Consider the following 25,012-nt stretch of genomic DNA (forward strand, 5'->3'; position numbering starts at 1 on the left):
ACAAAACCCAGGGTTAGCATTTAGGGGATCTTAGAGGGGAAAAGTCCCATGTGCCATTGAAAGCACAGCTGTGAGGAAGGGATCATGGGGAACGGGGTGCAGCTTCAGAAAGCCTGTTTCTCTTGTCTCCTGGAGGCTGGATGCTTCTGAAAGTTTCTCTGTACCCAGTGGCACCAGACATGTCTGAAAAGAAGAAAAGCCTGTGCCTTTGTCAGAAGGTGGAAGAAGAAAGTAGCAGAAGGACCAACAGGAAGCCCAAGGCTGGGTTAGATGGAAGCAGGGGAGCACCTCAGGGGGCCAACAGCAACAGGACGGGACGAAGGGCAAAGGAACAGCCCCGACATGGAGACTGAACTATAAACTGGACGGTCCACATAGTCAGAAATCACTGGACTGAACTGAGAAACTCAGACTGCACTTGACTGAGTTTCTACTATGAAGTGAAACCAGGCGGCTCTCCAACAAGCCAGAGCTGATGGTTAATTTTCGGTAAGAACTTGCCTGGGTCGGGGGAACCCAGGTAACCAGTAAAACATTATTTCTGGGTGTGTCTCTGAGGATGTTTCCAGGAGAGATTGGCATTTGAGTCTGTGAGCTGAATCTAAATTAGGGAAGACCTGCCTGCATCCAACCTGTTGAGGGCCCAGGTAGAACAAAAAGGCAGAGCAAAGGTAACTTTTCTCCTTTTCTCTTGGATATGGGTCATCCAGTTTCTCCTGCCCTCAGACATCAGAAGTCCAGATTTTTTTTTTCTCTTTCCACATTTTTTTATTATTGCATTATATTTATACGTAATGATGGGGTTTGTTTTTTCCTATTTGTGTAAGCATGTAATCGAACCACAGAATTTGGTCAGTGTCACTCCCCAGCACTTTCCCCCTCACTCCTCCCTCCCACCCCCTGGTTCCTTTCCTCTACTGATCTGCCCACCACCACCTTTCTTTTCCTTTTTACTCTCTAACATCCACCTATGAGAGAAAATAGAACCCTTGACCTTCTGGCTTTTTGGCTTATTTTGCTTAACATAATGGTCTCAAGTTCTAACCGTTTTCCTGCAAATGACATCATTTCATTTTTCTTGATAGCTGAATAAAACTCCACTGTGGATATATAACACAGTTTCTTTATCCATTCATCCATTGATGGACACCTAGGCTGTTCCGTGGTTTGTCTATTGTGAATTGTACTGATCTAAACATGAGTATGCATGTATGGCTAGAGTATGGTGACTTTCATTCTTTAGGATAAATAGAGGAGTGGTATAGCTGGGTCATATAGTGGTTCCATGCCTAGTCTTTTGAAGAACCTCCGTTCTGATTTCCACAGTAGTTGTTCTAATTTACAATCCCACCAACAATGAGAAAGTGTTCCTTTTTTCTCCACATTCTTTCCAGCACTTATTATTTATATTCTTTTTTAAAAATATTGTTAGTTGTAGATGGACACAATACCTTTATTTTGTTTATTTAGGTTTTTTTTGTTTTGTTTTGTTTTTTTCCTGTGGTGCTGGGGAAAAAAACCACTGCCTCCCGTGTACTGGGCAAGCACTCTACCACTGAGCCACAACCCCAGCCCTATTACTTGTATTCTTGATGACTGCCATTCTGACTGGTGTAAGATGAAATCTCAGTTTAGTTTTGTTTGCATTTCCCTAGTTGCTAAAGATGTTGAAGATTTTTTTCACATATTTGTTGGCTACTTGTATTTCTTCTTTTGAGAAGTTTCTATTTAATTCATTGGCTCATTTATTAATTAAATTATTTGGTTTTTTGGTTTAAGGTTTTTCTTTTAGTTCTTTATATATCTGTATATTAATCCTCTGTCAGAAGAGTGGCTGGAAATATTTTTCTCCCATTCTATAGGTTCACTTTTCATGTACCTAATTGTTTCCTTTGCTGTGTGGCAGCTTTTAAATTTAATGTCATCTTATTTATTAACTCTTTACATTTTTTCCTGAGCTTTAGGGGTCTTATTGAGAAAGTCATTGCCTACACGTATATGTTGGAGTGTTGACCCTACGTTTTCTTCTAGGAATTGCATAGTTTCTGTTTATTATTATTATTATTATTATTATTATTATTATTATTATTATTATTATTTCAGTTGTAGATGGACACAAAACCTATAATTTTATTTATTTATTATTTATGTGGTGCTGAGAATTGAACCCAGTGTCTCACACATGTTAGGCAAGCGCTCTACCACTGAGCTACAAGCCCAGCCCTTAGTTTCTGTTCTAATTCCTAGGTCTTTGATCCATTTGGAGTTGATTTTTATGCAGGATGAGAAAGAAGGAGCAAGTCTCATTCTTTTATATGTGGATAACTAGTTTTTTCTAACATCATTTGTTCTAAAAGGCTGTCTTTTCTCCAATGTATGCTTTTGGCACCATTGTGAAGGATCAGATGACTATAGTTGTGTGGATTTGTCTGTGTCTTCTATTCTGTACCATTGGTGTATGCGTCTGCCAGCATCATATAGTTTTTGTTACTATAGCTCTGTAGTGTAATTTGAAGTCAGGTATTGTGACGCTGCCAGCATTGCTTTTTGGCTTAGAGTTGCTTTGGCTCTTTGGGTCTTTTATTCTTCCAAATAATATTAGGACTGTTTCTTCTAGTTCTGTGAAGGATGTCATTGGTACCTCAATGGGGATTGCATTGAATGTGTATATTGCTTTTGATAATATGGCCATTTTAAGAATATTAATTTTGCCTATCCATGAACAAGGAAGGTCTTTCCATCTTTTGACTTCTTCAGTTTCTTCCTTCAGTGTTCTGTAGTTTTCATTGTAGAGGTCTTTCACCTTGGTTAGATATATTCCTAGTTTTTCGTTTTGGTTTGGTTTGGTTTGGTTTGGGGTGTTGTTGCTGCTGTTGTTTTTAGGCTATTGTGATCAGAATTGTTTTCCTGATTTTTATTCTCAGCAGATTCATTGTTGGTATACAAGAAAGTTACTGATTTTGTAACCTGCTACTTTTCTAAATTTGTTTATTAGCTCTAGTAGTCTTTTGGTGAAGTTTTTTGGATTTTCTAAATTTAGGATCATATAATCTGTGATAATGTGTGATAATCTCAGGAATCCAGCTTCTTGAGCCTTCGAACTTCAGAACTTGCATCAGCAACTCCCCCCAACAAGATCATAGGCTTTTATGCTCAGAACTGCACAACACCCCTGGCTCCCGTGCTTCTCCATCCTGAGGTAGCCTACTCTGCGGCATCTGGGTCTCCAAGATTGAGTGAGCCAAAGCCGATCATAAATTCCCTCTTACATATCTATATATACCTTTATTAGATCTGTTTCTCTGAAGAGCCCTGACAAACACAGCTGGGTTCATGAAGAGAATTAAGTCTCCCTCTGACACCAAGCCATTGACTTGGCCCACCTGAAGCATTGTCCTTGGGCCAAACTCAGATACAGAATCACCCAGCTTTTTCTCTTCTAAAGGGGTACAGACACTAAAGGTCCCTATAAAGAAGAAGAGACATTGGCCAGCTTTCCAGGGGAGCCTCATATGCATTACAAACCAATAGGAACTCTCTCTAATGTTGGGAAAAGGTGGACGCTGTGTGCTGACAGTAAACCTACTTAATTATATGAACTTTACACTGCAGAAAGGCTCCAAGTGATGCTAAATCAGGATGCAACAATTTCTTAATTTAATCAAGCCAAATTAATAAGCCCTAATCAAGGCTCACTTCTCAAGGAACTGTGAGATTCAAAAGGACATAAAACAGTCCTTGGGACGCTGCAAAACACTGCAGTTGTATATTGTTTTCAGGTTCTTAAATTATTTCCTTAAAGAAATGTTGTTAAGTTAATTAAGAGTTCTCCAAAGGGAAAATTACTACTAGAGGGAGAACAGCACAAGTCTGAGTTTACGTGGCACCGGGAGTGGAGACCTCGCACTCACTGCTTCCCTAAGTATTGGATGAAATATTTTTGGAAGCACTATTAACTTGCCCACTGAGCTGCCGGGTGAAGTTTTAGGGACTCGGTTGGTTCACTAAAGGCTAATCAAATGTGTTCAACAAAATAGCAAATGATCCTTCTGTGTTCTACTGGTTGATTAGCAATCACATCAAGGCCACATCTCCCAGCCTGACTAAAACCCTTTCTTGCTTGTTCTGAGACCCATTAAGTATCATCAGTGGACACTGGAAGATGCTACGAACTCTGGCAGGACCCAGCACTGAAAAGGAGAAAACATCAAAATCTTGTGTCAAGGGAATTTGAATTTCTCTCTCTCTCTCTCTCTCTCTCTCTCTCTCTCTCTCTCTCTCTCTCTCTCTCTCTCTCTTTTTATTTTTTTTGGTACTGGGAATTGAGCCCAGAGGCACATTTGAGCCACATTTCTAATCCTTTTGATGATTTTATTTTAAGGCAGGATCTCATCTAAGTTGTTTAGGGCCTGGCAAAAATTGCTGAGGCTGGCCTCAAACTTATGATCCTCCTACCTCATTCTTCTTGAGTTGCTGAGATTACAGACATATGCCACCACACCTTGTTTTGATTTCTCTTAAAATGGCAAAATATCATTTGTTCTCTGTCCACCTTACACTTGAGCAGCCCATGAGTGAATCCATCACTAATTGTTGTCTTACTGGAAAACTTACACAACTGAGACACAGCTCCAAGAAAGTAAAGTATGAAGGCAGTTAATGAGTCAAAGTCCCATTCTCTACTCCCAAAATATTCATTTAATTATCTAATAACAATATTGAAATTAACACATACAAAAGTGATTTACTATGCCCCTATTTACTAGGCTGTCTTTATACATATTAACTTGTTTAATCCTCACATCAATCTGAAGTATTCATATCGTCTCCATTTTACAGAGGAAGAATTGAGGCTCAAAAAGGTGAAGTGAGTTTCCTAAGTGTTATGGTTTGGATTTGAGGTGTCCCCCAAAAGCTCCTGTGTATGCAGGAATATTCAGAGGTGAAATGATCAGATCATGGAGCTGTGGCCTACTCATTCCATCCTAGTTTGAATTGTCTGAGTGATAACTGTAGGCAGGTGGGTCACTGGGGGTATGCCCTGCAATGGTTGTTCTTCCTGGGACCCTTTCCCCTCTCTCTCTGCTTCCAGACCCTGCCCTGAGCTGAGCAGCTTTCCTCTGCCATGCCCTTCCCCCATGATGTCCTGCCTCACCTTGAGCCCAGAGCAAGGAGTTGGCCGTCCACAGACTGACTCCTCTGAAACTCTGAGGCCCAAATAAACTTTTCTTCCTTTAAGTTGTTCTTGTTGGATATTTTGGTCACAGGAAAACAAAAGCTGACTCAGACACTAGGACAAAGAGTTAATAAGTGACCAAGGTAAGGCTCAGAGCTGAGTTAGCTTCTCAGACTTCAAAGCTCATGCTCTAAAAGTGTCGGTAGATATTGAGGGTGAGTTTGTGGGAGTACAGTGGGTTAAGGAAGGGCTTTCCATATTTATTTGAAGAATTACCTCAATTTTCTATTTTGTTTTGTTGCTGTTTTAGCTAGCTATTGATGTCTGAAAACAAAGACAAAATAATAAGATAACAAATTAATATTAATGAAACAGACCTCTGAGTACCCCAGCCATGTTTCTCCCAATTATGTGACATGTTATCTTCAAAATAAGAAACAATTTGGATTCAGAAAAGTGCCCTGAACCATCATTTTCACTCCCCACCCAAGCTCATTGAGTTCAGAATATACACCACATAGTGAACATATGTGTATATGTTCACTAAAAAGACATATCGTGGGCACCTGTTGTGTGAGCATTACCAAAACTATTTCAGAAGCCATGTGTGGGGCACCCACCTGTGATCCAGCAACTCAGGAGACTGAAGCTGGGGGAATTCCAAGTTCAAGGCCAACCTGAGCAACTCAGTGAGACACTATCTCAAAATAAAAAAAAAAAAATTAGGTCTGGGGATGTGGCTTAGTGGTAAATCCCCCTGGGTTCAATCCCAGTGCCAAAAATATAAAATAAAAATAATATAAAGACCCAAGTTCAAAACAATTTCAGAAGGGCCACAATGAACAAATGTTTGAGAATGTGGTGCTGGGTGTATCTGAGGGTACCTGGTCATTCTGGAATGTTCATTGCACTTTGGATGGAGTACCTCAGTTACATATCGATCTTGACCAATACCATATAGTATGAAGGAGGAATAAAAAAGACAGCCTAGACCAGGGATATAGATAAACTCAAAGGGGACTGCCTAAACGGCTGTAATGATAAATATAGATCTCTCTGCTCTATTAAATTCTTCCACCAAATATATATGCTTTGGGGTGAATTGCATATTTGACACATGGAATTTCTACTATGCACCAGCAATGTGATAGGTCTAAGCTTGCACAGATGAAAGACAAGCGCCCTCAGCTCAAGAAGCTCGTCTTGTGGAGGGGGACACAGCACAGCTGGCACATGCAGTGACCAAGGCCTGGACCTGGGATGGAAGACTGCAGCAGGGGCAAGTCAGAGCTGAGTCCTGAGGAAGAAAAGGCCACGTTGCAAGTGGGAAGAAAGCTGGGATGGATACCCTGTGGGAAGAGGGAGCAGCGTGTGCAAGAGGAAGCCTCTGAAGTGAGAGGGATGGAAAGTGACGGGAGCCAGAGCTGGAGACCAGGCAAAGTCCGGGATGTGAGAGCCGTGAGACCAGACTGAGAAGTGTGAACTTCATGAGTGGCAGCAGGAAGCCATCAGGGCCTCTGTTCAGTCATACAGCGACAGATTCAGATTTCAAAAAGAAAAGAGCACTCTGGCAGCAGGGAGAGGGAGTCCTGGCTGCAGCAGAAAGGCCAGTCGTAGGCCATCAGAAGGGCCATTCATGGAAGGAAAGGGAGGCAATTGAGGTGAGTGAGAAAAAAATAGGTCCAAGAGATTCCAGGAGATAAAATCAATAGGACACAACCATCCGTTGTGTGCAGAGGTGAATGAGAAGAATTATGCATGACTCCGAAATGGCTGGTGTGGACAACCACTGTGCACAGAGGTGCCATTCAAGGACTAAGGGATATGGAGAAGAAAGGGGTTTTGAGAGAGACGTGAAGAATCCAGTGTTCAGCGTGCTACCATGGAGATGCTTACGGGACATCCACTGTTGGTGTCCATTCAACAAGAGATGTCGGAGATCCTGTACCCAAAATACACGTTCTGGCTGGAGACACGTGTGGATTTCACCAGGGGATCGATGAAGGGTGAAGCCAAGCACAAGCAAGAGATCACCCAGCGGAGGTTCGTAGAATGAAGCTAGAGACAGGTTGAGACCTGGAGCCTTTGAAGCTCCTGTTCAGAGCCAGAGGAGGAAGAAGAGAGAGGAAAAGGGACTATCAAGAGCCAACGGCATCCTATGGAGAAGGCGAGGCAGGAAATAGAAGAGCTAAACACAATGCAATGAAGATAATCTGTTGGATTTGGCAACTAAAGCATTATTGGGGGCTTTAATGAAAGAAGTTCCAGTAGAAGAGAAATAATTGAAAGCCATGGGTTAAGGGATGGCTGGAGGTTAGGGAGAACAAGGATATGAACAGACTATATTTTCCAGAAACTTGACTCTGGAAGAAAAGACTTAGGGAGTATCTAAAGGGAAAAGAAGGTCAAAGGTGGACTATTTTTTAAAATGAGAGACGCAAGCATATGTGCATAAAGAGAAGCAGCGCAGGCTCAAGGCCAGATGCCAGCTTCCCCAGGAACTAGCTGCTACGTGACCTTGGGTAATGTCTTTACACCCACTGTTCCTCAGTCTTCTCACTTGGCACGTAGACTGATGATAGTATGTAGGTCACAGAGGGCAATGTGAAGGTGAGCCAGTTAACAGTACTCATTTTTTTTAAGAGACAGAAAGAGAAGAGAGAGAGAATTTTTTAATATTTATTTTCCAGTTTTCGGTGGACACAACATCTTTATTTTATTTTATATGGTGCTGAGGATCGAACCCAGCGCCCCGCGCATGCCAGGCGAGCGCTTTACCGCTTGAGCCCCATCCCCAGCCCCAACAGTACCCTTATAAATAATTCCACAAGCCTGGCCCAGTGGCACCCCACTCTCTGGAGGCTGAGACAGGAGGATTTCAAGTTTGAGACCAGCCTCAGCAACTTAATGAGACCCTAAGCATCTCCAAATAAAAGATTTAAAAACAAAAATAACTAGGGATGTAGCTCAGGGGTAAAGCATCTCTGGGTTCAATCCCTAGCACTACACACAAAAAAAGTATTCAACAATCATGGGCTGTCATGTTAACAATCATGTTCAGATTCTGAGTGAGAGGAGACAACCAATAAGAGGAAGAGGACCCTGAGAAAGGGGAGAGGAGGATGGATCAAAGTGACTTGGAAGGAGAAAGGATATCCACAATATTTTTTTTTTTTAGTTGTTGATAGACCTTTATTTTATTTATTTATGTGCAGTGCTGAGAATAGAACCCAGTACCTCGCTGGGCAAGCGCTCCACCACTGAGCCCCAACCCCAGCCCCAAGACGGGGTTTTAAGGTTGGGTAAAGGCCAGTGTCAGTCTGCTGATGTTCCATATTAAAATTAACCCTCCTGCAGGGCGCAGTGGCACACACCTGTAGTCCCAGCAACTCAGAAGGCTGAGACAGGCTGATCTCAAGTTCAAGGCCAACCTCAGCAATTTAGCAAGGCCCTAAGCAACTTAACGGGACCCTGTCTCAAAGTAAAAAATAAAAGATGGGCCTGGGTTCAATGAACGGATCTTCAACTGAACACCCCTGGGTTCAATCCCTGGTACAAAAGAAGAAGAAAAGAAAAAGTCACCCTCCTTCCCTAAGGGCTGAGCTGTTACCTGGCGATTCGTCTACACCAGCTGCAGTTGGCTAAGTTCAGGGCTGGCTGAAATGAGAGCATCTCTCGGGCTTTGGGCCTAAGCTGCCTGGCCACTGCTGTAAACTGCTGCTCTACTTGACACATTCCTGTGGGTGTTTACAACAGCTCCATTAGAGGTGATCGTGTGTGTGTGTGTGTGTGTGTGTGCAAGGCTATGTGGGTCTGTTTGTCACGAGGGGATATACCACATATATTCTTATATCTGTCTTCTTTCAGTATGTCATTTTTTTTATATTATTGAAACTTTTTTTATTGGTTGCTCAAAACATTACATTGATCTTGACATATCATATATCATACATTTGATTCAAATGGGGTATGAATTCTTATTTTTCCACGTGTACAGATTGCAGGATCACATTGGTTTATACAGCCACGTTTATACATACTGCCATACTAGTGTCTGTTGTATTCTGCTGCCCTTCCTATCCCCCCCTCTCCTCCTCTCCCCTCCCATCACCTCTCTCTACCTCATCTATTGTAACACATTTCTCTGTCTCTTTTTTTTCCTTCCCCCTAATACTATCTTATATGTAATTTTGCATAACCATGAGGATCTCCTTCCATCTTCCGTGCAATTCCCCTTCTCTCTCCCATTCCCTCCCACCTCTCATCCCTGTTTAATGGTAATCTTCTTCTCATGCTCTTCCTCCCTGCTGTTTTGAGTCACCCCAATTATATCAAAGAAGACATTTGGCATTTGTTTTTTAGGGATTGGCTAACTTCACTTAGCATAATCTGCTCTAATGCCATCCATTTCCCTGCAAATGTCATGATTTTGTTATTTTTTGGTGCTGAGTAATATTCCATTGTGTATATCATTTTAATGACCACATACTATTCCTTTGCATTGATCTATTATAACTTATTAAGTTTAATTCCTATTCCACATACTGTTTTTTCTAATTTTTGCTTTCATTTAAAATGCTGTAATTAATGTCTATGAAAATAAAACAGTAAATTGTTTACCTTTAGAATAAATACATAAGTATAAAAACTTTTTAAAAATTATTTTACATTGCCAAATTGCTCTGAAAGGTTCTACTGATTTTATATTCCCATCACAATGCAGAAGTCTTGCAGTTTCCATGGTGTTGCCCAGAATTGAACACAAAACCTCAGACGTAATCCAATATCCACCACAAATGTCCCCATCTGCCTTACACAGCCTCATTTCCTTTTACAGTAGATAGACAGACTGCAAGCACAAACATTTTCCAAGTTCTCTGACAAAGACAAAAACATGAATGATAACGCTAGAAATGACCTTGGAGTAATAACAAGCTTATTTTCAGCCAGGCAACCTTATTTTGAGATGAAAACGCAGATGCTCAAAGAGGTTGAACATCAGAGCAGATTCCCAGTGAAAACCAGGCATAGAAAAAAGGGTTACAGAGAAACAAAAAGTGTCTGGCAGTTACCTTTGGGGACTAGGACTGTTTTTCTTTTCTATTTTTCCAAATTAATCTAAGTCTTCAATAAGAACTATGTATTTCTTTCACAGTAGAGAAAATATATATCTTCAAAAGAAAAACAGACTAGAAAGGACAGGCGGGGTTATGAATTTTCTATTATATTCATTCATTACTTGCCTAAGAACCCAGTGTGAAGTGGTCTACAAAATAGGGGGGGAAAGGTTCGTATATTTAAGAAAACATATATTTAAGAGGCAGCACATTCTAGAGCAATGAATTCTAAAAAACTGGAAGAGCCAAACAAGCAGGGCCCTTCTGAAGCAACTTTTAAAGGTTGCGGTTTCCATAGGTTCGAAAAGATAAATACACTTGGTGAGTTGGGTCTGAACCAAGCCCAGAGACTCTGGGTAAAGAAACCAAGGACAGGTGTCTTGATGGTGTTTTCTTGAGGGGTCAGTTTATGGCTCTCGTCCCTGTCCCTATTTGGAGATGAGTTTAGGGTGTGATGGGGTGAGGGTTGAGTGCAGGTGCGACATTAGAAATGCTCAGAAACCACCCCGTGGTGCCTGCTGTTTCCTGTCACCTGAGGCCTGAACTCTCCTTTCATCTGCCCACCTAAGGGGCAGAGTCAGGGCATCCTGTTTCAGAGACATGTCTTCATGAGACATTTCACTTTGTCTCTGTGGCTGTGGTAGGTTTTTGACTAAATGTATCAAAATCATAGACTCAGCTGTCAGAACAGAGATACAACCATGTCCTTCCAAATAATGATAACAAAGGATGGGGCCTGATAGTGTTGCATATTTAACAAATAGAAATATAAGACCCTGTCAGGGTCTGTAAACAAGTCAGGATGGCGCCTGGCCTTTTGCCAGAGGGAGTGGTTTGTGAAGTCACGCAAAGCCAGCCATTAAGTGTGGAGATTCCTGATTGGCTGAGTGCTGTATCGAGTTTATGTTAATGAAGATAAGCTGTGTGGAATGTATATATACCCCTCCTGTCCTACAATAAACGGCTCCCACTCCTGCTGTATCAATGTACACAAGTTGCTCGTCACCCCCCCCCCCAGTTATTTTGCTGCAGCCGGACTGCGGCAAGACCCCATATGTTTTCACTCCTACCTGGAAGTCAGAGGGGACAAGGTGGGGGGATAAAGGGGATGCGAATCTCATGAAAATATAGAAGGGAAACCAGTGACTAGAGAAGGAATCAGGAGGAAGGAAGAGGGGAGTGTGAGGTACGGGGGAATTAAATTGACCAAATTATGTTATTTTCCCTTACAAATATGTCACAATGAATGTCACTATTATGTATAATTGTAATGAACCAATTAATTTTTTAAAAAGAAAACCCAATTTGAAATGTGTGTGTGTGTGTTAAATTCGAATTTTAGAATAACATTGATGGTATTTCATGTAATGATGTGCCAAGCAATATTTAACTGAGCATCCTGTATTTCTTCTGGCAACCACATGGGGACATGATGAAAGCCTGGCTCCTGGCGGCCACTCCAACGCCTGGAGTTGTGTGGGTGTATTTCTGAACAGCAGGTCTGTCTGAAGGGCTGGGAGGGCTTTTGGAGGGGAAGCTTTAGAATTTAATGGCACTGAGGTATAGTTGGTCCTTGGCACATTTTTTTTTTACATCTATTATTTGATTACCAATAGTACCTGTTTCAAATAATTGTAAAAATCAAATGAATTATTACAAATAAAATATATTTATTAGTTAATGTGTCATTATGCCAGACGCATGGTAAACCAGAAACTTTTATCTGAATGGTATGCAGAAACTTCTCGGACACATTGGGTCCCCAGACCGCATCACTGATGCCAAAGAGCTCACTGTGCCACAACTCTTCTCTCCAGCTGGATACTGAGATATCCGAAAGTCCCCCCTCCCTTCTGCAACAGAGAGGAATGGCTCATCTTTTAATAAGGCTGTAAGGAGTTTTATTAACTATCATAACAATTAGTCATTCGTGGTAGAACCATTATCTCAGCATTATTACATTGTAAATATGAAAAGAAAGATCAGCTCAGCCTCCCTGCAGTGACCATCGGGGAGTTCACAGCAAATTGCCTTTCTTAGATTATCTAGTCTAGAAGCTCCAAATCAGGCTAATCCTCAGAATCGCCTAGGGAATGTTTTGTAAAGATTATCTTTTTTAATAATGAAAATACTTCAAACTTACAACAAAGCTGAAAGCATTTTACAGTAAACACTGGCGTACCCACCACCTAGATTCTGCCATTAACATTTTACTGTTATTTTGTTTTATCAAATTATCTGCCCCTCTGTCCATCCATCAGTATCTCTTTTCTTCTTAAAAATTTCAAAGTAGGGGCTGGGGTTGTGGCTCAGTGGTAGAGTGCTTGCCTCACTTTCATTTGTTGATCTATTTCCTACTACATATCAGGCACTGATAAGTAACACAGTTGGCCATCAAGAAGTTTCCAGCCCTATTTAAAGTTCTTCCATATAACCTTCAGCTGACCCTATCACTGGCACTTCAACACATTCACAAATAACCTGAAGCAGTCGGTGCCTTTCAAAGCTAATAGAGTTGTTGTCTGTGAGGATAAAGCTCCATTTTTCTTAACTGCTTCTGGTCAGAGAGATTCAGTTACTAGCAACAGTCTGCAGAAACTCAGCATACTGATGCAGCTCATCCTAGATGCAGGATGTTTAAAGTGATTCATGGGCCCAGACTGCCTGGGGGTCATTCCTTGGGCACTGTGGGCTCATGGTCTGACAGCATTAATAGCTTTTCTCTGGAAAGGATCATTCAGTCTCAAAAACCTGAACCCCCAGCGTTGGGACCATTTTCATTTAGAGAGAAAAATGTTTCAAGGGGCAGAAATATGCTAGACTTTTTAAAAACAAATCCTGAATATTATCTAGAAACAGGATAGTTGGTTTTGCAAAAGACATTCGATATCCTCACGAGCCATGACTATGAAGAGTATCCATCTTTAAAGATGTTAAAATAGTACCACTATTTTTTTTTAAATGCTGTGTAAAATCACGGGGTGTTTGAACTAGGAAAACTTTCAAGCTTTCACTCCTGCTGGCTGCCTCATTTTACAGACAGTGATTGTGTCAGGGCGTGTTTCAGTGGCCAGCTGCTATTCAGGCACAGACAGGCATCACCTCATTTTGTCCTCACAACCCACAGGCCATCTCCACTCTGTAATTGAAGAGGTTGGAGCTCAAAGAGGACAATGGAGCAGAGTTGTCATTTTGGTGGGGCCACAAGGCTCCTAGACAGTGGCACTAATTAACAGTTACCTGGGCCCTTGCCCAAGGTGTGGGGACAGTGAAGTAAAGCAATTTCTTCTCTCTGTGACCTTAGCCTGGCTCAGGCCGCAAGCCAGGGGAAGAGAGGGTTACCAAGTGTTTGTCAGTGGTTCCAAAGGTTGCTAAGGAGTCAAAGATATGAAAGAGTAGGAGAAAGCTGTCAAATAATATGATGGTGATTCAACCCCGGTGAACTTTGGAAGCTCAATTTCAGAGAATGATGAGAGTAAAAATAGCATCCAAGAAGAGAGGGAGTCAATGAGTGGGAAAATAATGAGGAAAGAAAATAATTTTCATCTTCTAGTGAATAAGAGGATTAAAATATCTGTTAAAAATGAGAAGAATAAGACTGGCGCAGTGGTGCATGCCTGTAATCACAGAGGCTCAGATGACTGAGGCAGGAAAATCAAAGGTTCAAAGCCAGCCTCAGCAACTCAGTGAGGCCCTAAGCAACTCAGTGAGACCCTGTCTCTAAATAAAATACCAAAAAAAAAAAAAAAAAAAGGCTGAGGATGTAGTTCAGTGTTTAAGTGCCCCTGGGTTCAATCCCCGGTACCAAAAAGAAGAAGAATATGTTTGAAGACAATGGGGAAATATTAGAACCCAACATGGACACCTAATTGTTTCATTTGTTTGCTTGGTTATTTGGTGTTTTCTTTGTTTTGTTTTGGTACTGGGGATTGAACTCAGGGGCACTTTACCACTGAGCCACATCCCTAGCCCTTTTCGGTTTTGTTTGTTTGTTTGTTTGTTTGTTAATTTTTGAGATAGGGTCTCTGGAAGTCTGTGTCGGGTTTTTCTTCGCTTACAGCTCTGCCTTGCTCTGTCTCATTTTGATAGAGGACTATTAATAAGAATTTATATGAAATCTCTGTATATATCCCCCCACATACCCTTGCTGTCAATATTTGTTCCTTTCCCATCTCAAGAAGGTAACCAAGCTTTCAAGTTCCATTTGTTGGCTTTCTTGTTACTGAGTAAAAAAAACAAAAGTTACTAGATATACGGATGACAACTTGCAGAGACACATTTATTTAGAAAAGCAGATACACATTCAAAGGAGAATGTGTTTACCTCAAGGGAGAGACATCTTTCAGGGTAAAACAAGGAACACATATTTTCAAGGGAGGATGTAGGCCATCTCCAGAGAGAGACAGCAGCACCTTGTGTGGGATGTTAGTATTCTCAGAGGGACCTTAAAAGGGACTGGACTACAGGGGGAATCAAGGGCCAAGTTATACAAATTTTCCCTGCCATTGTGTATTGCTCTCCCGTCACTTCTTGCAGAAAAGTGCGTGGGTCAAGAATGAGGGCCAAGGGCACAAGCTAAGGATGTGGAGTGGGCTGCTCACCAATACTTACTTTGCATTTCAAAGTTTTGTGGGCAATTCCTATGTTCCAAGGGCTATGGGGCACTTCTCTTTTGAGACTCAGTCTATCTTGCCTCTTCTATATCCCCAAATTCATATCCCAACTCTTGGTGGTCTTCCTTACCACAATTCCCCAGTGTTGGCAATCGCTTACCCTTCCCCTGCCTGCGTGGAGAGTCCCCCTCCCAGTGCTGTGTACAGGCTCAGAGCCAGCCCTGTCACACAGCTGCGATAGGGGTCACCTGCCATCTTCCCTTCTCTGGTAGAAAGACCCAGCTCTGAATCTTTTTGTTCCCAGAGCTTTGCCTAGTGTCAGACCCCTTAATAGCTGACCAGCAAATGTTTTTCAAACAAAGAGCTGAATTAATGTGCCTTCTGCTTAATTCCAGGTTGCACCAAGCAGTGAAAAGATACAGTAAAATGTCAACAAAGGACATAATAACAAGCTCTGTGCCACTGCTATGGAAAACAAGTAAAAATAAAGGTGTAAACCAAACTTAAGTGCATGCATTAGTTTGTGCCTGGGATTCCGCCGATTTCTACCTGACATCTTTATTTGCCTGAACTTTCTCTGGGAGCCCAGAATGTGCTATAACATGCCAGCCTTGTTATAACATTTCATCCTCTTTCCCGGAGGCCAAGTACCTACAATAATTGCGTAGGAGGCAAGAGCTGTCTTTAAGAGAGAATTTCACCCATAAATAAAAAGCAAAGAGGAAGGGATGACCCAGGTGGACATGCTGAGGTGACACAGATCATTTCAGTTCCACCTCAAAGAACAGCAGGTGCCTGGGCTCACAAGCCCCCTATTCTGTCCTCTCTCTTCCTTCTGTAGACCCAGGGGGAGTGAGAGGCTGAGCTCTGGGGTAGGACTTCACACCACTTATACTTTTAAGCACCTGTCGTCTTATGTGGGAGATTTTTTTAAAAATTACATTTGAGATTGAGAATAAAGGTTTTTCTACCTTTTTTTCCCCCTGAAATATTAGGGACAGACCTCTTCAAAATGGAATTTCATAGTCTAGTCTCTGTGTGCGTCACCCCGTGTGGCCCTGTGCACAGGTCTGCTCCAGTGTAGGAGCCTGGAGTTCAGGATACACTAACAATCCTCGAGATGGCAGGCACTGGGATGGCTCCGTGTCTGTCAGCACTTATCTTGTCACCAGAGAACACAGCCCACTCATTCCGAGATGTGGTTCCTCAAAGATTTTTTTTTTTTCCATGTAACAAATTATCCTGGAGGGATATCAAAGCCCCATTGTTTTTTATTTAGAAGTCATAAGTTAAGACCTCAGAGACATGTTAGTGACAGTATATGAGAATTCATGTTTCCACCAGCAGTTTTTTTTGTGCTTTTATTGCAGTGAGAAAATCGCTTTGTTCCCCAGTTTGGAGCCAAGGGAAGAATCAAGCCATTGTAGAGATTGCTTAAAATTCCACTGTGCCTGCACCATTTGCAAAAAAAAAAAAATGCTAGGAATTTGCAGCTGTTGCTCGAAAGGTTTCTAACTGGGACTGGGGCCGGGTGTGGGGAGGGGTTGCTGTTTAACACACAGCTGTTGTTAATTTGAGTTGAAGATTTGTTTTTAATTGCCTTTGTATCCAGATTTATTAAATAACATTTTAGAGGAGCAAAAACTATAATAGTCATATTAGTAGGAGGCTGCAGGAAGAAAATAATTGGAACACAACATTTTTGCCTTGTAAGCCAAGTCTGAAAATATCTTTTCCACATGACCAGCTAGCTACCAGCCTTCCCAGGAAAAGAGTTTCCAGGTAAATCCGACCCACAGAAGCCCCACGGCGGCGGCGTCTGCAGGAGCTCAGCTGCTTGCTCCTCTTAGTCATTTATCTGGAAGCACTCCTTCCCCTGAGTGGCCTTCTCTTGTTCCTACACTCTGTGTTCCTATTATATCAGGAGGCAGGAGTCTAGTGCTTGGAGCAAACGTAGCATTAGCTGGGAATTGGCTGCTCCTTTAAGTGGTCTGCATTATTTTTGCAAGGTTCTGTAATTGCTGTTTTCCTATTGCATGTAGCCCATCCAGGACAATATACTCTGAGGGGCCTAAACCCTCCCCACTTGGCAGCTGTATGGACGAGCAGAAGATACAAAACATGGACCTTTCTACTAATGAAAGACAAATCCTAATGTCCTTTAATAGAGAAGTTTGAACTAACCCAAGAAAAGAGTTTTTTATAGGATGAGAGATAAACCAGTCAATTTGCAGAATAAGTCATAAATCCTAACATGCTAAAATTTCAGTTGTGATTTTGCATTTTTATTAATGTTAAATATTCCCCTTAAATAGGAAAAAAAAAAAAACCCTGCAATTCATCAGACATTTATGAAGCACCTGCCATGTGCAAAGTGCTGAACTGGGTCCTGAAGGTGCCCAGAGAAGTCTCTGGGACAGAGGGTCTGGTGAGGGACCCAGGCACCTTGGAAAACAGGCAGAAGCACTAGATGCCATTGGCATCCTGCCCAACAGAGCTGAGGGTGGGAGATGGTTCCTGAAAGAGGGGAAATATCCAAGCTGGACCTAAGGATGAGAAGAGTCTGCAAAGTTAGAAAAAAAGCATGAATGGGGAAAGGAGTTGCAGTGTGTAGCTGAACACACATGCCACGGGTATATATGTGGACTACAGAGTGGAATATTATTTAGCCTAAAGAAACAGAGAAATCCTACCACTTGGCAACAGACAACATGGGTGAGCTTAAAGGACATATGCTAAGTGAAAGGAGCCAGGCACAGAGAGACAAATACTGAATTATCACATTTATATGTGAAACCTAAAAAAAGTCAAATGCACAGAAATAGAGAACGGAATGATGGTTGCTGGGGGCTGAGGGTGGGGGAAGTAGAGAGAGATTGATCCAAAGGGTGATCAACTTTCAGTTATAAGGAAAATGAGTTGTAGAGACCCAATGTACAGCACAGTAACTATAGTTAACAACAGGGTATTGTATACTTGAAACTAACCAAGAAAATAGAGGTTACGTGTCTTCACTTGAAAAAAGAAATGGTATCTATGGAGGCGATAGAGGCGTTAATAACATCACTGCGGTTATTTCACTATTCAGCATGTTTCAGATCATCACACTGCATAGCTTAATTTATATAGTTTTGCCAATTTAACCTTAATTAAGCTTTGGAATAAAAAAAGAGGAAGAAGGGGGGCATTTCAAGCCCAGGACCAGGGAGAACCAGTTTGGTGACTGGGAAAGGTATGTCTTCTTAGAGGAATTGTGGTTAGACATGATGATGTTGGGCGAGGCAAGAAATAGGGAAAGATTTAACATTTCAAGAAATGAAAGAGATTATTATCCTGATTTGATCACTACACATTGTATATATGTATCAAATTATCACACTCTATCCCATAAAGGTGTACAAATATTATATCTCAGTTTTAAAAAGAAATGGATTAAGGAACAGATGAGAAGTCGAGTGGGACTTGATTCTGGAGAGTGGAAGGAAGTGCTCCTACAAATAGCTTGGATTTTATTGTGTGGGGCATGGGGAGCTACTGAGTGCTATGGAGCTGGAGAATGACATTCTTTTCAGGTAAATCATCCTAGGAGCAGGTCTGTTAGACCCCAGAGCCTAAACCATTCCCACATGCAGAGGTGGAACAATTGCCATTTGCCAATCAGAGAGCATGAGGACCCAAACTGTGACTGGTGAATCTGGCCACAGAGAGGAAGAGAGAAGGGAACACCTCTGAGGCTTACTAGCTATGCAACCCAGAGCAATGGAAGTACCTTCTTTGTGCCTTCACTTTCCATCTGGGCATAATAACAGTGTCTGCCTCTGAAGCCTATTTTAAATTAATGCATATAAAGTGCTTGGAACAGTGACTGGTACAGTAAGCATTTGGCAAAGGTTAGCTATGATTATTTTCGGATGTAAAATTCCACAATTTAGCAACTAATAGCACTTGGCAGGGCAGGAAAAGGAGTCAAATATCTAGTGTTCATCAAAGAAATATGGAAGGCACTCAGAATTAATAATAATAGCCGGGTGCAGCAGCACTTGCCTGTAATCCCAGTGGCTCAGGAGGCTGAAGCAGGAGGATCATGAATTCAAAGCCAGCTTCAGCAAAAGCAAGGCCCCAAGCAACTCAGTGAGACCCTGTCTCTAAATAAAATACAAAGGAGGGCTGGGGGGGACTGGGGTTGTGGCTCAGTAGTAGAGTGCTCGGCTAGCATGCACGAGGTACTGAGTTCAATCCTCAGCACCACATAAATGTAAAATAAAGATATTGTGTCCACCTAGAGCTAAAAAATGAACATTTTTAAAAATAAATTAATTAATTTAATAAAGGTATTGTGTCCAACTACGACTAAAATAAATAAATATGTTTTTAAAAAATAATAGGGCTGGGGATGTGGCTCAGTGGTCAAGTGCCCCTGAGTTCAATCCCCTGTACAAAAAAAAAAAAACAAAAAAAGAAATATATATATATAAAAAGTAGAGAAAAATTATGTTGAGGAATACCTATAGTCTTCAAAATTGTCAAGGAGTCCCAGAGGAACTGTTCCTTACTAAAGGAGACCAGAAGGACATGACAGCAGAAGACAATGTGTGGCTCTGAACTCAGTCTGTTGGCTTCAAGGGACATTGAGTCCGTAGGACAATTTGAAACTCAAACAAGGTCTGAAGTTATGTGAGAAGATACGCTTGTTCCTTGCTTTTAGGAAATGACACTCAAACGTACCTGTCGGATCCACAACAATGTTTCAGAATGTTGTTTGTTCCTCAATTATGAATCTGTAAAGTTATGATTGTTTGCAAATAAAAATAATTTATTCTCAAAATTAACAGCTGGTATTCCCTAAGTACTCACTAAGTATCAGGTCTGTGGCCAGTACTTTGCACCTGAGCAGGTTCAATTCCCCAGGAAACCTCTCATACTCCCGTCTATACCAGTAGAGTCCTGGTATAGGACTCGGTGCCCCTGCAGCAGCTGAAGCCTCTGCCTCACACACTTGCAACTGCTGTAGCCACTGCTTGTGGCTTGTCACTAGTACCTGCCCCCTCTACAGACCAGGAGCTCTTTAAGACTGAGGACTGTACTCTACTCTCCATTTGTATCCATGGCACCCAGCATAGCTCCTCTCATCCCAAGTCCTCAGCACAGACTTGGTGAGTGAAACGCTGAGGCTGGCTCACCCTGGTGGCCACGGACACAAGGGAGGCACCAGGCTTGGGATGCATATCTGACCTATAACTTTTTTTTTTTTTTTCAAGGTGGCCCTGGCTCTGGCAAAGGCACACAGTGTGAAAAACTGGTGGAAAAATACGGATTCACACACCTCTCAACTGGTGAGCTCCTGCGTAAAGAACTGGCATCAACCTCTGAAAGGAGCAAATTGATCAGAGACATCATGGAACGTGGCGACCTGGTGCCCTCGGTAAGCAACGTCAGGAAACTTCTGCCTTCCTTTGTGGCAGAGGTGCTGGGACCTGTTGTGAAAAGTCTGAGCTGCCACAACAAAGAAACCCAGAGGGACAGACAGTAGCTGTTTTCTCTCTCGAACAATCCAGAGGCAGGCAGGTCTATGCAGACAATCCACTTGCCTCTCTGTGTTTGCTTCACCAGCCCCCACATTGTTACCCTGCCTCATACTTTCCCCCAAATCCAGGCCCCACTTAAGAGTTCAAAATCTTCACAACAGCGGTAAATGTGGTTGTGCTCAGCGTAGAATTAAAAACCTCCCCCCAAACAGAAAATAACCTTTTGGTCTAGTTCTAGCGAGTGTCATAGCATTATCTTAACATTTGGTGTCTTCCTTGTGGAATTTAAGTAAAAATGTCCCTTCTTTCTATCTTTTTTTTTTCTTTTTGAATCACTATTCATCTCTGAGAAGCCAGATGCCATGGCAAAAAAAAGAAAAAAAAAATCCACTCTTGCATACTATGTTCCTTGCTGGACTCTGTACTTTGGGCTTGTACAATGCAGTCCCTATTGTATAAAGTTTGCCATGTCCTCCTCCATCAGCTGCAACCACTCACTCTTTCCCCACCATCGATTCTTTTCTACAGAAACCAAAGTGATTTTTTAAAAAAACGTTTATCAAATTGGCAGTTCCTTTCCTCAGAATCTTCAAACCCAGGGTCCTGCCCATAGCTCTGGCCTCCAGCTGTGCTCCACTGTTATGGCCCACCCCCACCTTACCTGCTGCCACCAGGCCCTGGCCTCCAAGTTGTTCCGCCCATAGCTCAGGCTGTTCTTGCCTCAGGGTCTTTGCACAGGTCTTCCCTCAGCCCCAAGGGCTCCTCCTTTATATATTCACCTAGTTTGCTCTTTTAATTCACCCAGATCTCTGCAAATGTCACACATGATCAAAGAGGCCTTCCCTCACCATCCCATCTAAAATAGCATCTCCGGCTTGCTATTCTCTTTGCCCTACCTTAATTTGTGCCTGGAAGTTATCTTTAGCTCACTATCCTCTATTTATTGTCTGTCTTCCCCATTAGACTATAAACTTCATGAGGAGTTAGTTATTCATAATTATCTGGGGAGCATTCGGACTACACTTAGATGCCTACATTCCCCATGCCCTGCCAAAGGCCAGGCAGCAGGGAATGCGTCTGCCTCCTCAGGAGGCAGCTGAGTGAGGTTTTTCCTGTACTTTTCCCCCAGATTCCTCCCTTATGGCCCATAAGCACTAATTAGATACAGATTTTGAATGGAGAAAATGATATCGCTGGAAAATGCTAGTCACATCTACGGAAAGTCTTTTCAAGTTGGTGCATGTCAAGTTGTATAAAATATGTACTGGAAAAAATGAACAGTGAGCCAGGTGTGGCAGCGCATGCCTGTAATCCCAGCGGCTTGGGAGGTTGAGGCAGGAGGATCGCGAGTTCAAAGCCAGCCTCAACAAAAAGCGAGGCGCTAAACAACTCAGTGAGACCCTGTCTCTAAATAAAATACAAAAAATAGGGCTGGGGATGTGGCTCAGTGGTCGAGTGCCCCTGAGTCCAATCCCCTGTACCTCCCCCCAAAGAAATTAACAGTGAAATATATTTTATTCCATATCTGGTCTAGTTTTAAATTACCATGATGCCTAATGTGTAGAGTGCTGCCATTTGAAGTAGGGCTACTATAGTTCATGTAATCTAAGATATCATTGTTTTAAGACCCCCTAGTTGAATATAAAAAGTAAGAATGCACTGATAAGAAAAAGAAGGGGGAAAAAAAGCTAACAATTACGCTATGACCCAGCACACTGATTTTAAGATACCTACCCATTTAATAGACAATTAAAATATGTGCAGGGGGAGTGAGACTAGGAATTCATAAAATATGGGATGTTGCTGTCTGCAGTTGATCTTGTCTGAACCTTCCTCCCTCCTTCAGTGGGATGACTGAAGGAGACTCTGGGAATTCTAAGGCTGTTCATCTCGGGTCTGACCACTCTCCCCTTGCTCCAGGGCATCGTTCTGGAACTCCTAAAGGAGGCTATGGTGGCCAGCCTCAGCAACACCAAGGGCTTCTTGATTGACGGCTACCCTCGGGAAGTGAAGCAAGGGCAAGAGTTCGGACGCAGGGTGAGCTGCGGTGATGGGGATCATTCTAGAAGAAAAAACAGGGGACATCATCATTAAGGTTGGGGGGTAAATTCAAAGTCTGTTCCTTTCCCAATTACGTGAATCAAACTTTCCATTATGAATGGCAAAAACTCAACACAAACTGGCCCAAAAAAAAAGAAAGTGGTGGGAGGGGGTAGGGAGGGGGGGTCTACTGACTTAAATAACTAAAATGCCCAGTAGCCGTTCAGACTTGGCTGGATCTGGGTATTCAGATTTCAACGGTCTTTCTCTCTCTCTCGGATTTTTTTCCCATTTGTGTTGGCCTCCTTTTCTTCCTGTTCTAGTCTCATATCCTACCCTCTAAGCGACTTCACACAAAAGGGTTTCTGTTTCCCAGAGGTTCCAGCAAAAGTTGTTATCCTGGATTTAGATCGATCCGAGAGCCGTTTACTGTGGCCGTGGGAAAGGTGAGGGAAGGCACTGACCCATCCTGGAGGACCACAGCCAGGAGGGGATGGGACAGCACACCCGAGCCACATAGACTGAGCCAAAGAAAAGCAAATTACCACAGGAAAAGTAGTGGTACCCTTACACAAGAAGACAGGGGAATGGATGCCAGTCAGGCAGAATCAAAAATACACACAGCTCCATCTCCCATCATCCAAGCTCCCCTACTCCTATCCTCTCCTCCTAAAGATGGTGGGTCAGGGACACTCCCATAGGAATGGCAAATACCACCCCAGCTGCCAGGCATTGGACCGACTCTGAGCTGGGTCCTGTGCTACACAGTATATGCTTTGCTGGTAACTTTACAAAGTCCAGGCAAGAAGGGTCCAATTGTCCTAGTTAGAACCTACAAGAAATTCATATTTAAATTTATTTATTTACTTATTTACTACTGGGGATTGAACCCAGGGGCACTTTGCCACTGAACTACATCCCAGCCCTTTTTATTTATTTTTTTTTATTTTGAGTCAGAGTCTCACTAAGTTGCTGAAGGTGGCCACAAACTTTTAAGCCTCCTGCCTTAGTGCTGGGATTACAGGCTTGTGCCAGCAAAATCCATCCCTACATAATTATCTCCTTAGAAGAGTTTTACAATATTTTCAAATGCATTCTTTCATTTGATGATTTTTAGAAATAACCTTTTTAGATAGATCGGGTTATTGTCCTATTATTAAAGGTAATGAATTAAGCCCAGAGAAGTTTAATGACTTGTCCATGATCACACAGCAGATGACAACTTTCTAGTAAATGACAACTGCTGATAGGAAAGATTTGGAGAGAACCCACCTGTAACCCCCTCTAACACTGCAGCATTGATTAAGGCGATTTGTGCTTACGTGTCTCCTGGGATTTATTTTGAGCTCTCTCTGACCCTATTTTATGTAGCTTCCCTACATGATATCTCAACTATCCACCTTTCCCCCGAATTTCCTACTTGCAACCAGAATCAAAGAAAATTCTTCAGGTCCAGCTGGTGAGGGCAAGCATAGGTTGGGGAGGGCCGGGAAAGTAGTTTTGTGTAGTGGAGCCTTATGACTGGATAGATTCTGGGCAGTCCTTAGTGGGGGACCCTCATGCACCAGAATTCTAATGAGCTTCTTTTCACAAAATAAACCACTTCAGAAGTGCAAATCTCAATATACATCGACTAGTTTTTGACAAAATGGAATTGGGAGAATTGTTCTGCTTTTTTATAATTATGGCAAAATTTTCATCACAAATTTTTACCATCTTAAGCCATTTTAAAGTATATCATTCACTGGAACCAACTACATTCCTAGTGTTGCTCATCACCTCCAGAACTCTTTCATCCTGCTGAACTGAAACTCTATACTCATTAAACAGAGTTTTCCCCTTCCCTCCCCCATCCCACCCCCACAACTCCTGGAAACCACCATTCTACTTCCTGTCTATAAATTTGACTACTGTAGCTTCCCCCTAGAAGTAGAAGTAGTAGATTTATCCCCCTTGTAACTGGTTTGTTTCACTTAGCAACATGTCCTCATTGTTCTTGGAGTACATGTTAGGCCCTCCTTCCTTTTCCAGATTGAATAACGTCCCATTGGCCACAGTAAATGGTTCTGTGATAGGCTCACGACCTAATCCAGGATAATGAAGCTCAGCTCTGGGACTTTTGCTGGACCTGTTGGGAACAGAAATACTTTATTGTGAGGTCCCTTGGATGGTAGAATATAAGACTAGAATAGGAAGAAATTGAGGCCAACATGAATGGAAAAAAAAGCTAAAGGAGGGCGAGAGTAAGACCATCATTGGACAAATCTGAGTACCCAGATCCAACCAAGTCTGAACCACCTACCAGTGAATATACCACATTCTGTTTGTTTGTCATCCTTCTGTGGAGATTTGGGTGGCTTCCAACTTTTGGCTAATGTAATTAATGATGCTTTGACTATGTGTGCACAAATATTTGTCCAGGTTCCAACTTTCATTTCTTTTGTGTATTCCCACAAGTGGAATTGATTGATCATATGGTAATTTTATTTTTAATTTTTGAAGAACTGCCACACTATCTGTGTATAGACATATTGCCAGCCA

At 42.2% G+C, this 25,012-nt stretch overlaps 3 protein-coding genes across 8 annotated transcripts in view; 2 read left to right on the plus strand and 1 right to left on the minus strand.

The window, feature by feature from the left end:
- Positions 1–25,012, plus strand: part of Miga1 (mitoguardin 1) — a 574,792-nt gene that overhangs the window by 267,102 nt on the left and 282,678 nt on the right. The window lies entirely within an intron of this gene.
- Positions 1–25,012, plus strand: part of Ak5 (adenylate kinase 5) — a 235,993-nt gene that overhangs the window by 186,518 nt on the left and 24,463 nt on the right. For 5 of the 6 annotated variants that reach the window (XM_078026541.1, XM_021730106.3, XM_040288884.2 and 2 more), the window contains exons 11-12: positions 20,165–20,328; positions 22,352–22,468. In XM_078026541.1, coding sequence (XP_077882667.1) covers positions 20,165–20,328; positions 22,352–22,468 — 281 coding nt within the window. Of the gene's footprint in view, positions 1–15,301; positions 20,329–22,351; positions 22,469–25,012 lie in introns of those variants that run through there. The other variant, XM_078026542.1, reaches the window with a different exon arrangement.
- The window catches only part of Zzz3 (zinc finger ZZ-type containing 3), a 134,127-nt gene continuing 131,261 nt past the window's right edge, over positions 22,147–25,012 (minus strand). Inside the window, exon 14 of the mRNA XM_013360940.4 lies at positions 22,147–22,493. Coding sequence (XP_013216394.1) covers position 22,493 — 1 coding nt within the window. The 3' untranslated portion in view covers positions 22,147–22,492. The remainder of the gene's footprint in view (positions 22,494–25,012) is intronic.

Source organism: Ictidomys tridecemlineatus, chromosome 11, assembly GCF_052094955.1.
Source record: "Ictidomys tridecemlineatus isolate mIctTri1 chromosome 11, mIctTri1.hap1, whole genome shotgun sequence".
NCBI classification, from domain to species: Eukaryota; Metazoa; Chordata; class Mammalia; order Rodentia; family Sciuridae; genus Ictidomys; species Ictidomys tridecemlineatus.